At 43.1% G+C, this 12,764-nt stretch overlaps 1 protein-coding gene across 3 annotated transcripts; it reads right to left on the minus strand.

Moving 5' to 3' along the window:
- Positions 1–512: 512 nt before the first annotated feature.
- On the minus strand, positions 513–9,063 carry LOC117286872 (zinc finger protein-like). 3 transcript variants are annotated; one of them, XM_033765838.1, is made up of 3 exons: positions 8,881–9,063; positions 4,890–5,016; positions 513–1,561 (listed from the first exon to the last, which is right to left on the minus strand). In XM_033765838.1, exons 2-3 carry the CDS (start codon positions 5,008–5,010, stop codon positions 1,545–1,547), a joined length of 138 nt encoding a protein of 45 aa, XP_033621729.1. In that variant the 5' UTR covers positions 5,011–5,016; positions 8,881–9,063; the 3' UTR covers positions 513–1,544. The 3 variants fall into 3 exon arrangements, with proteins under 3 accessions (XP_033621729.1, XP_033621727.1, XP_033621728.1); XM_033765836.1 differs by having other exon boundaries at positions 513–2,659; XM_033765837.1 differs by lacking the exon at positions 8,881–9,063 and having other exon boundaries at positions 513–2,659; positions 4,890–5,026.
- Between the last annotated feature and the right edge of the window lie 3,701 nt (positions 9,064–12,764).

Below are 12,764 nucleotides of genomic sequence, written 5' to 3' on the forward strand. Positions count from 1 at the left end.
AAATTTCAGTGGTGTAATGTAATACATGTTTATTTCTTTTTGGAAGAAAAAGATCCAACATGAATGAGAGTGGCAGTCAGCGTGGAACAAGCAGCTTCCAAGGGCACCTTGGCAGGATAAGAGAAACCTCAGGACATCACAAGATGCTTGGTAAGAGCCTGTTACAGCTTGTATCTAGATGTCCCCCCAGTGTCCCCTATGACCCTCATATGGTCATAGGTGGGGCGTTTCAGAGGTGACTGGATCCAGGGTGTGTGATGCTGGGATTGATTCATGGTGATGCTAGGCTTCTGGGTGTGAATATAAGGGACACAAAGAGGGGTGCTGTTGTCACTTGCTGCTTCACTGCTTTTCTATCTTCTACCTGCCCTGCCAGCCCATGAACTGTTTCTCCTCTGCATTGCTCCTCCGCCATGCCACACTGCCTTGGAGCGAGCCAACTATGGACTGAACCTCTACAAACCATGAGCTGAAATAAATCTTTCTTCCTCTAACTTTGGGTGTCAGGTATTTGTCTCAGCAACAACAACAACAAAAAAAGTAACTAAGACAGGGCTAAACTTTCAAAAGTGGCTTAAACTACTTTTGCTCACACTCCACTGGCTAGAACTCACTCTTAACCGAAAGCCTTGTTGGGGAAGAGTATCTTCTTAGGACTAAAGGGAACAACCAGTATGATAAACACATAGCACTGTCTTTGCCATAACCAAATATCCAAATACCATTCTGCAGTGCTTGTCTCCTGGATAGAAAATCTAACGGGTTTGAAAACATGAGGACAGATGCTCTTACAAATTAGCCCAAGTTTCATTCCTGAGCACAGTTTAGGATGTTTATACAGAGAGTATCTATTGAGTGGTGATGCTCGGAAAAGAAAAACAAAACACCTAAAGCCTTTGGGTGGACTGAAGACTTACTGCACTCATCCCAACTAGAACTTCCTTCCTGGACACATCCTTTAATGAAAATTTGACCCGTTTCTACTGTTACCCATTTGTCAAGAATCACTTACTTGGCCGCTGCAGCATATAGTCGGCGGGAGTTCACGGAGGTTCTGGAGACCCAGAATAGCCTCCTGTTGTTCTCTTAAGAGCCTGCCCGGGTGCTACAGGCAAACATCACGGGTGGCATCATCCCTGTGTCCCAGGATCCTCCCAATGGCTGATCTAACGGAAAGCCCCCATCGTGTGGATGCAGAGTGGCTTCTGTCCTCACGATTGAATGCCAGGTTTCTCCATCTATAATGTTTCTTTCCTCTTATACAGTCTTTGGTCACCCAGAAACTCCCTTGAATCAGAAGTAGGATGCAGATGGACTTGGCTGTGGTTCTTGATCATTCTGGAGCCCATTTTAGAGGGGTAAGCATGTGATCCCCCTCTTCTACCACAGCCCCTGTTTGTCTTTCTTCCCTTGGTGCTAGGCCATCAGCATTACCACATCTCCCATTCCTCTTTGTCATAGTCATGGCTGTTTGTCATCTGCACTAATTTAAAAGTGGAAACGTTGAGGAAATGGATTGCAGGATCTCCGTGAAATTCATACCTTCATGAAGACAGAGAACCTTATGGAAAACAAAAATGGATGTTTCTCGAAGCCTGTCTGAAAGGCTACACACATATCTCACTCCAATCCCAGGGCCATCTGACCATATTATCTCTGTTTTAACCCCCACTGCTGATTTAGCCCCTCGAGTACAGTTGTGTAGATTGTCCTGTTCCATAGGACAGTGACGTGAAAGAAGGGACATTGTCAGGAGACAAGATTTGTTGCCTGTGCCTGCAACTTATACGTGGAACCTTGGAAAGTTATTGTGCCCTTTGTGTGTCTCACCATGCCCAGTATATAACATCCCATTATTATGTATTATTTATATAATTATACGCAAATTGACTTATGTGGATTCCACATAAATATATTCTATGTAAATCATTTGGAAGCTCTTCTCCTACCTTTTATAGCAAATTGTTTAAAGGTTTCTTTATTGACCATTCTTACATCACAGAGGTAAATTTTTTCACATATAAATTCTCGCCAGGATTTCTTTTTTGATTTCTCTGCAACACCTCATTTCTGATTGGCAGCTCACAGGTATGAATGCCTATGATGCCAACTGCTTCATGGGCAACTAGAAGTGAGGGACAACCTCCGACCCTGTCCTGCTTGATTTTCTCAAAACCTCTGGACAGATGAATCCCATGTTCACTGAGCCAAATTTCCCTCTCTTCCTAGGAAATGGGCTTAAAAACAATACCTTGACTCTTTAGGAAAAAGAGTTGAGCTACCTCTTACAAGAAGTGCTCCCGTGTTGGCAGGTGTGGCAACAAAAGGCTGGTGGATTAATTGCCACTCAGGACTATGTCGTAGACCATCAAGAAGGCCACTCCCCCCATATTTAAAAGCAGGTGTTTCCCTTCTGGAAGAGTGGGCAGGGGTGTCTCTTCCGGTTTCTGAAAGCGAAAACTGTCCCAGCTTGGGATGGCCTGACACAGACCCTCCCAGCAGAATCTCAGAGGAAAGCTGACACAGGGACTGGGCCCCAGGGGACAGATAAGAGAAATCCTGTGGAAGAGAAATTGGGCGGATGTGCTCGGTGCAACGACACCTTCGGCCAGCCCTTTCTTGATCATGGTGGTTCTCAGGAATCTTGTAGAGGTAATGACTGTGAGAAAAACTTGGTTTTAAAATCAACAGTTGAGCAGCATAATATGGTCCACACAGTACTGCCATCTTTTACAAACAATAGTCGTGGATTTAGATTTCTGGGTGCTGCCAAATCCTTGTGTTCATCCACAGTGCTCACAGAGGGGGAAAGTCTCGAAAATGTGACCAGCGTGGAAAGGACTTTCATCAGAGCCCAGATCTTGTTCCTTTCAGAGCCTATGCGGGTGGGATACCTTGTGAATGCCATGAATTGGCTGAGGGCTGCAGGTGGAGTTCACACCCTCCCAGGTCTCAACAAGACCCCTCCGGAGACAAACCCTATAAATGCAAAGAGCGTGGCAGGGACTTTGAGTGCAACTCCTCTCTCCACCATCGCCGAGTGCACACCAGCAAGATGCCCTACAAATGCGATGTGTGTGGGAAGGCATTCGGATGTAGGTCACTGCTTCGTACCCATCCGGGAGTGCACACAGGGAAGAAGCCCTGCAGATGTGGAGTGTGGGGAGGGCTTTGATCAGGGCTCCAACCTTCTTGTCCACCCTCGAGTCCACACCGCAGAGAAACCCTACAAGTGCAGTGAGTGTGGCAAGTGCTTTAGTTCAAGCTCTGTTCTTCAGGTGCACACAGGGGCAAAGCCTTTTAGGTGTGGAGAGTGTGGGAAGGGCTTCAGCCAAAATATACAACTTCACATCCACCAGAGGGTCCGCCCTGGGGAGCAGCCCTACAGCCGCAATGTGTGCAGAAAGGATTTTGCGTACAGTTCGGTTCTTCACACTCATCAGAGAGTTCACGCAAGATAAAACCATCTAAATGTGAAGTGTGTGGTAAAGGCTTCAGCTATAGCTCCTACTTTCACATACATCAAAGAGATCCCAGCAGAGAAAAACCCTATGAATGTGATGAGTGTGCAAACGACTTCAGTGAGTAAGGTGGTATCAGGGAAAGGGAGACCTTGATCTGCTCAGAGCAGGCTGCGAGGGGCAGTCTCCCAAATGTAACCCACAGTAAAAGAAGCACTCACACTCTGACTCAGTACACAGATCCAGAGATCCACACAGACCCTGACCAGTTAGTTTCAGTTCTATTAACCCACTTGGCCTCGTAAAAACTGCTGGTTATAACACAGCACTATAACTTGATTTCAGGACTCTTCAATGGGATTATATCTTAAACTTTGGAAAATAAGAAGCAAGATAGCCCTGCATCTCTAACCTGTAGATATAACTGTACCTTCAATTTCATACGGTTATTAAAACCCAGGGTCTAGAGCGGCACTGGGAGGTCTCAAATCGAGTAATTCATCTACTCTGTTTCTCAGTTGTTTCGTTTATAAAAGGGGGATAAATAATAGCAACTGTCTCATAAACTAAACCACAGTAGGTAACAACTGCATACGGACCTCCAGAATCAAAATAAGCTTAGGTATTTGTCAAAAAATAAGTTAATAGGTTAACGCTTAGGTACATTTACAACACACCAGGTACCACTACAATATAAGTGAGATCCAACCCAAGTTCCCCCTTTTTTCTTTTAACACTAATTTGTCCAAAACCTTGGATTTTCTCCAGAAACAACCAAAGGATCAGGTAATGTGAAGTTTATCGATCTCACTCAGAAAAATGTGGGGAAACTGAAACTCTCACCTAACAATAGTATGCAGAAAACTAGAAGTGGTTAACAAGGAGCTAATCTATCAACTTAATGAAGCCACATTCCAGCCCCAAGTGCATGTGAATACCTTTTGACCTTAGGAATCGTAAAATGTTATGGTGTCTAAACATTCTCTTGTGGTGTCTTTCTGCAGATGTTTCTTGTGTATCTACACAAGATAATGTGCTGATAATGTGTGTATAAATAACCAGATTTGCCTCAGTTAAAGCAGACAGTCTTTTGTCTCCTCTCTGCCTAGAGTGTCTTTCCTTTTCAATCCTCACTCTCTCCTTCAGGTACTGTTCGACGAGTGGGGGCTGGTCCCCCACAGAAAAGCATGAGGGTCAGAAGAGGTCTGGCTCACTTCTCAGAGGCCACAGGCTGGGCAACAGGGTTTGGAGAGAACCCCTTCTCCAGCACCCCAGCAAGGGCCACGTGCATCTGGAAAAGCTCATTAACAGCAGGATTTTTCACCCTAGCAGTTTTCTCTCCAGAGGCCGAAGTTTCTCTTTGGACTCCAACTGAAATTTCTATCTGTGGTGAAGCTCATCATGTGAGGAAAGAGTCCAGCTACTCACCCACCAAGATGAGGTTTCTGAGGTTCTCCAGCATCACATCCTGGTACAGGTTCATCGGAGCCTGGTCCAACTGCGCCAGCTCTTCTTCTGTGAAGGTCACAGCCACGTCCTTGAAGGTCATGCATTCCTAAAATGCCAAGCACACTCCATCCACACTTGTGACTGGCTCTGTCTGCCCAACTACCCAAAGAAGACAGCACAGACTCAAGAGACAGAAATTTATCTCTCATACTTTTGGTGGCAGAGAAGGCCAAAAAGAAGGCTTGTTTTCATTTTGTTACAGTTTCGTTTAGTTTTTGAGGTCACACCGTGTCACCTAGACTGGCCTCACACTTGTGATCCACCTCTGGAGTGCTGGGATTGCAAGCATGCACTGTCACACCCAAAAGTCTGTACATTTTAACTCTGGTTTTTGTTTTTGTTTTGGTACCGGGGATTGAACTCAGGTCCTTGTGCTTGCAAAGCAGGCCACCGAACCGCTGAGCTAAATCCCTGGCCCCATTTTAACTCTGATAAGCAAAGTCAGATCACCTCAGTAAAATTGGGCTCACTTTTAGCCTTTTAGAGTGCTTTCTTGTTTTCATGTCTTTGCATCGTCTGGAATTTGCTCTTGAACATTCTTTTATAAAATTAGTGGTTTTGAGATTTCCACTACAATTTCAATGTGAAATATAATTTGTAATATAGAAGTTTATATTCTTTTTCCATGAAAATGGCAATGAAAAGAGGTAAAAAAATAAAATAAGGGCTGGGGATTTAGCTCAGTCGTTCCACCACCTGCCTTGCAAGCACAAGGACCTGAGTTCGATCCCCAGTACCAAAAATAATAATAATAATAAAATAAAATAAAATACAGCTGAGAGGCCAGGTGGGGTGGAGGAGTTGCTTAGGTGTCAGACAATTATTCCAGGAATGGCACTGCCAAGACAGTCCAACATATCAAAAAGTTTCTGCACTGCAAAAGAAACCACCAACAGAGAAAAGAGACAACCTACAATAAGGGAAAAATTTTTACCAGCAGCTCCTCAGACAAAGGACTATTATCAGAATACACAAAAGACTCAAAAAAATCAGCCCCCCCAAATATAAAGACCCAATTCAAAAATTGGCATCTGAAATGAACAGACATTTCTCAAAGAAGTAAAAGCAGCAAATAAATAAATGAAAAAATGTAAAACAACACTGAGATTCCATCTCACCCCAGAAAGAATGGCTGCTATCAAGAAATCAACCAATAACAAATACTGGTGGGGGTTATGGGGAGAAAAGAACTCTTCTCCATTGTTGGTGGGAGTGCAGACTGGTGCAGCCTCTGTGAAAATCAATATGGAGACACCTCAAAGAACTAGGATTAGAGGTTCCATTTGACCCAGCTATCCCTCTGCTGGGTATCTTTCCAAATGAATTAAAAGAGTCATACCACAGTGATATATGTATACCCATGTCTATAGCAGCACAGTTTGTAATAGCTAAAACTTGGAAAGAGCCCAATTGCCCATCAGTTGGAGACTGGATAAAGAAGATGTGGGTTTTCTATAAAATGGAATATTACTCAGCCATAAAGAATGAGAAACTAGAGTCATTCATAGGAAAATGGATGCATATTGAGGCCTTACTCTTAAGTGAAATAAATAAGACACACGTGTATATACCAAATAGTTTCTCTGGTGTGAAAAACTAAAAGTATAAATAAGATCCAAATTGTGTAACTGACAATGTGAAATAGGAAGAAAAGGACTAAAGGTGTAGGGGAAGTGGAAAGGGGGTAGGGGAAAGGAAATAAGGGTAAAGAAAAAATACGAGAAAAGGAAAAAATGGAAACAAAGTCTTTGTAAATAGGGTAGTGGGGAGGGTGTGAAGGGAGAACAGAGGTATGGGGAGAAATGAGAACCAAGACCTGTCGTGTAAAGGTACAAGATCCCAGTGATAAATGTAACTGTACTGTATACTTTAAAAGTACCAATAAAGTCAATTAAAAAAAAAAAAGACAGTCCAGCACATCAGCCTGCCTTATCTGTTAAGAGTATTTTTTTTCTTCTGAGCAACTAAGGTTGAAAGTGCCAACTATAACCTTAAGGCTAGTTGTACATAATAATGCGGCATCTCACCAATCAGAGCCCACAAGTTCCCTCAAGCACTAAAAGTACTAATGAATGTTCTCTCATGAAAACACTCCAGCTAGCTTTCCCCACCCTGTCCAAACTGTTTTCTTGGGCTAAAGGCAATCAAGACCAGGGGGCAATGAGGGTCTCTCTGGGCAGAAGGCAGGTGGGAAAGGTGGACAGTAGATCCACAGGTGAGGCACTAAAGCCATGCAGCACAGGACATCTCAAGATCCTTGCTTTTACCTCACCTGCCAAAGTCCACACAACTCTCCCACAATGGCCTCTTTGGTCTCTCAATCTGCTCACTACTCAGATCTAAGTCACTGTGATAGGAATGTGACCAGGTGGCCCTACCAACTTGAGGGACGAGGACCCAGAGGAAAAGTGCAGCTGCTGAAACTGCAATTGTCCAGAAAGACAATTAGAAATGTAAATCCTACGCTCTCCCCCAAACTCTGCTTCCTAATGCCTGCCCCCCAGATGTTCCAGGAGCTGCAGACAGAGACTAACATGAGCTCTTCTAGATGTGCCTAGCAAGCCCACACCAGGTAAAGCCCATTTCTTCTGTGTGTGGTCATGTCAAAGCTGTGCATCCAGGACCTGTGAGTATCTGAGTCCAAAGGACTCTGTGAGGTCAGTGCAGGCCCTAAGGGCCTGTGGCAAGATTGCAAAAAGGGCTCTTGCCAGTCCATGCAATGCTGGGCAAATAAGGAGGAAAAAACCACATCTTTTCTTCAGCGTACTTTTCTCCCACCTGTTGGAACCTTGTTATGCCGATTTTGCCAGAACAAGATTTTTTTCACTGTTACCCACTGAAAAACTTTCTGTGTGTGTGTGTGTGTGTGTGTGTGTGTGTGGTCCCCCTTTTGTGGAACCCAGCCTGCCCACTGTGCACTGAAGCAGCGCCCCAGGAAGTGTATCCAAAACACTCAGTGAGACATGGCTGAGTGTACTTGACAGAGGTAACACTGTTCAGCTCATGTAAGCCCGACCATGGGTGAGCTTTCCTAACGACCTCCCATATCCCTCACCCGTGGGGATCTTGCTGCTCTGGTCAGATCACCAGATCTTGTAGCAACAACTGTTATTACGTTTTTCACACTGAAATGCAATTTTTCTCATTCCTTTTTACTACCTTTCCAGGATGTGCTCCTTGTGCATAGCGACTGTATTATTCACATGCACGTGGCAAGATTTAGCATGTAACAGGTGTCAAGTAAATGAGCACGCAAGTCTGAAGAGGTTTAAATTCCTCAGATCAAAGGGGCAAGGATAATGGTCAAACATGGATTTGACCTATTCATGAGAAAACACAGAAGCATCTAGATGTTATTCTGAAATCACTCAGCCTGGGCTCACATCTTGACTTTGTCTTTCACTGGCTGTGTTCAGAAGCCAAGGTTCCCTCTCAGATCAGAACTGGCCCCACTCTCCCGCCTCCCCACCCCCTCGCCAAAACCTGAATAGCCTGAGCTGTCCTCCACACCCAGAAATGAACTAGCTAAGCAAATTCCTCCCTGCTCGGGGTCCCCCAGCGCAAGCCATATTCCCAACACCTGGGACAACTCCCCCTGCTCCGGCCCTGATGCGCAAGACTGACCTCCAAACCCCAACTCTGGTGTATAACCTGTCATTATTGCGAGATGTGAAGATGCTCTCTCTGCCTAAGTCAAATCTGGGCCGCTCCCCAAATCGAGCCCACCTCATTCCAGAGAGGCCAGAGTGGGCAACCTCCCCAACTCACCCGGTCCAAGAGGCCCTTTCATCAGCCATCAGTCTCCACTTCCAACTAGTACTTCAGTCACAAACCCCGATCCCCGCCGCATAACCCCATTCCCACTCCTGACGATGTATCCAAGGTGTGGCACGGTGCCAGCGCGACTCACCTTGGCATCCACGACTTGTCCCTCTGAAGTCGCCTCGGGCCACAGCGCATGCGCAGGAGAGCGTGAGGACTATAAACCCCAGAAAGCCCTGCGCGGCAGCGGCCTGCTCTCCCATAGGCTGAGCCTCCTGGAGATGCTTGGAATGTGTACATACATCTAAAATAATAACAATCACAATGGTGATCAAATAATAGTGGAATGTTAATAATTAAAATAAAGACAATTAAGATAAATTAAGAATTAAGATAAATCGTTAGGAAAGACAGTATCACCACCTAGGAAGAACTGTTTACTGTTTTAATAAAAAAATCTTTATAGATTCTTATTCTGTATACATCCTTTAATTTTATAACCACTCAACTTTTCAGTTAAAATTCACAATTTTTGTTGAAGCTGACTCTGGAAAAGCTACACTGCAGTCTTAAAGAAGTGTTTCCCCATATCGGGAGAAGCGGAGAATTAACAACCATTGTCCAATCGTTCTTAACTCTTCAATGCCTAGTGATCCATTTTTGAACGCCCATAACAATAGGACATAATGAAATGCATTCTCTTCTAATTCTTGTTCCTTGAATTTTTCTAGGTTAATACATATGAATTTCATGCAAAAATTCAAAACATTTCAATCTTCAGCATAGACTGGTTAATGGGGAATAACAAGAGAACTGGTGCTCTGTTGAAAGACAGGTAAGTGGGCTGAGGATTTAGCTCAGTGGTCTGCCAGCTACCGTGCCAGGTTCCAAGTTCAATCCCTGGTACAAAAAAAAAAGATAAGTTCAACAAGGAAAAGAAGGAGGGAGTTTTTTCAGAAGCTTCCTTGGTTGGGACATATTTTATTTGTTTGTTTATTCATTCATTTGCACTGTAAAGTATCTATTCAAGAAAGGTACTGGTGCTCTAATGTAATGTGGATTTCACTACAAGCCCACAATTGTGGCCTAGAGGAAAGAATCAAAAGCAGGGGAGAACAATGTGGCCCTCTGGCACCGTGGCCTGGGTACCTCTGGCACAGGTTCTGTTTGAAATATCTGTCTGGCATTCCATTTGGCATCTCCGTCTCCACCCACAGACTTTGGGGGACCTGGGCTAGGCAGATAATTGAAGGCTTTCACCTCTAGAAAAAAAGCTGGAAGAATCATATCCAGTGAGAGCTTGACATGGCTAATTAGGGGACATAAAGGACAGTAAAATTCTTTGGCTTATTTTTTGACCTTTTAATGTCATGACATTTCAGTGTCATTATGATTTAGAAAAACAAAATCTAGTAAGATCTGATGCAGAAATAGGAGCCATCCTTAATTTGGGCAGGTCCTAAATCAGTAATTTTATTCATTGAGGATGGGAGTATCTTTAATGTGCCTTAGTAAATTTGTGATAAATATATATATCTATATAGATAGATAGATAGATCTATCTATCTATATAGATAGATATATATATCCCCTCCACAACTGAGTTATTCTTTTTTAGCCCTCTTTCTCTCAGACCTAGCCTTCTACTATTTTTCAGTTGCTCATTGAGAAAATGGGCACACTGGGCTTTGGGTAATCCTTCTAATGCAAGTCTTTGCATGGATTGTTCCTTCTGATGGTGCATCCTATTTCCAAATAGATAGAGGACTTCCTTCTTTACTGTTGTAGTCAGGGTTTTGGCAAGGGCATACATTAAATACAGAACATGTAATTTATAAGATTATTTTATGATAAATACTCAAAAAGTCAAATGCAGGGCCAGGGATTTAGCTCAGTGGTTCCACCACCTGCCTTGCAAGCACGAGGACCCGTGTTCAATCACTGGTACAAAAAAAAAAAAAGTCAAATGCAAAGGACTGCAAGGGATTAATCACACACTAGAGGACCAAAGAATCTAGCCAAAGGTCTGTATCCCAGTAATGTCCCACACAAGTCCAGCTAAAGGCTTAGAGTCCAAGGCAATGTCCTCTTCGAGTCCAGCCAGAGGCCTAGGGCCATGTCTCATACTTGTCTGTATTGAGGATCTGTACCCAGAAGGCCCAAAGGCCAGGGGTGGATGCCAGAAAACCTACTCTGCTGAGATAAAGGATCTGTGCCACCAAACTGAGGGATCCATACTGAAGCCAGGAAGTGATGCTCACAGTGACGATCACAGCTCCCCTAATGAAAACAGCAGCCATTCCCAGCAACAGCAAGGCTCTGAGCTCTTCCTCCGATGAGAACAGCCTGGTTCCCACCAGGAAAACCACCCATAGCAAGCTTCTCCTAGAAAATCAAGAGCAAAGATCTTCTCCTCCACTTCTTGTTTTATGGCTACTGGCAACAACCCTCAGGTAGGTCCTCCACGCCCAGACCACACTGAGTCAGTTCAGCTGGGCGTTACAAGTTAACCATTAGTTAATCCACTACATTTCCTTTACTCATTGCTCAAATTTCACTCCGTAAAGTTTAATATGGCACATCCCCCACCATTTAAAATAACAACCCCTGGCTTTATCACCTGCCTTACCCCACTTTACTCCCCCACCACACATATTTATCACCATCTAAGATACCGTATCATTAATTTACATGTTTTGTTTACTGCCTACCTCTTTATACTAGGAATCGCACTCCACCAGGACAAAAACTTTTGTTGATTTTATACAATATTTTAAGTATGCCTGCATTTTGACTGTAACTTGTCATAAAACACAAGGTATGAATTTTCCACTTCTGAACTTTTGAAGTTTAATTATGTATTTTAGGCAAGTTAATACTTCTTTTATTTTGGTTGATCATTTGGTAAAATTATACCTTTTGTTTTTTGCAAAGGGGAAATATTGAGAAAATAATAGAAATTAACATTTTTATTAGTGAACCTAATTTATTTCAAAACACTTGGAAACCACAAATCTCTATCCAGAAGTGGATACATTTATGGCATAGTACACACAGTTGATAACCTAGCAAGGTAGCCAGAAACACACACACACACACACGCACGCACACACACGCACACACTTTTTCTCATACAATAGACACTTTCAAATGTTCGTTTTGCAATTTTGCAAATATCACATTTTCAATGAAGTATTTTCAACATTTACTGAAGAAATTCCATTGGAATAAAAGTCCTTTCCATAAAATATTCAGAGCTCTATTTTTTTTTTTGCCCACTTGACTTTATATTCATTTGTACAATCTTCATTTCTTGCCTTCAAAGAAAAATTCAAAATGCTCTGGGGAAATCATCCAACTATATCAAGTACCAATATTAGTTTTATCTATAACTTTGAGGAAGCCTATGTAGGTCTGATGGTTAAACTGGCATTTTCCACAATTTCAAACCCTCTCCAAAGCCACTAGATGGAACACTCTTGCTACTTCTCTATTTGTACATTCGTGGGCTTGGAGGAGACAATCCTAGGATGGCAGCCAGTTTTCCAGAGATCAACAACTGTTCCCCCAGACCTTCTGTCACTGCCAAGGGTGCTAAATTCTGGGGCTTAATTCTCAAGAGAGCTCTTCTGGGCAATTTGAAGGGAATGAAATTTTAGCAAAAGTTGTATCAGATGTCATTTTGGGTTTTCCTTCTTTTCTCCAGGGGATATACCTCTATTCTCTGGTCTTTCAGTTTATCTCTTTATTTATTTATTTATCTTTTTGGAGACAGGGTCTTACTTTGTAGTTCAGGCTGGCCTTGAACTATGTAATACAGGTTGCCCTCGACCTTGTGACAATCCTCCTGCCTCAGCCTCCAAAGTGCTTGGATTACAAGTATGTGTCACTACACCAAGCCAACATATTTTTTAAATTTTCCTTTCTAGGACAGTGATTCACAGGATGAGAATTCATGACTTACAGAAAAATGTTAGAAAGACTGAACCAAATATTAAAAATGAAAGAATAACTAAAAAGCTTGCTACACTA

The sequence above is a fragment of the Fukomys damarensis genome, unplaced genomic scaffold, assembly GCF_012274545.1.
Source record: "Fukomys damarensis isolate Sample0158 unplaced genomic scaffold, DMR_v1.0_HiC HiC_scaffold_19, whole genome shotgun sequence".
In the NCBI taxonomy this organism is placed as follows: domain Eukaryota; kingdom Metazoa; phylum Chordata; class Mammalia; order Rodentia; family Bathyergidae; genus Fukomys; species Fukomys damarensis.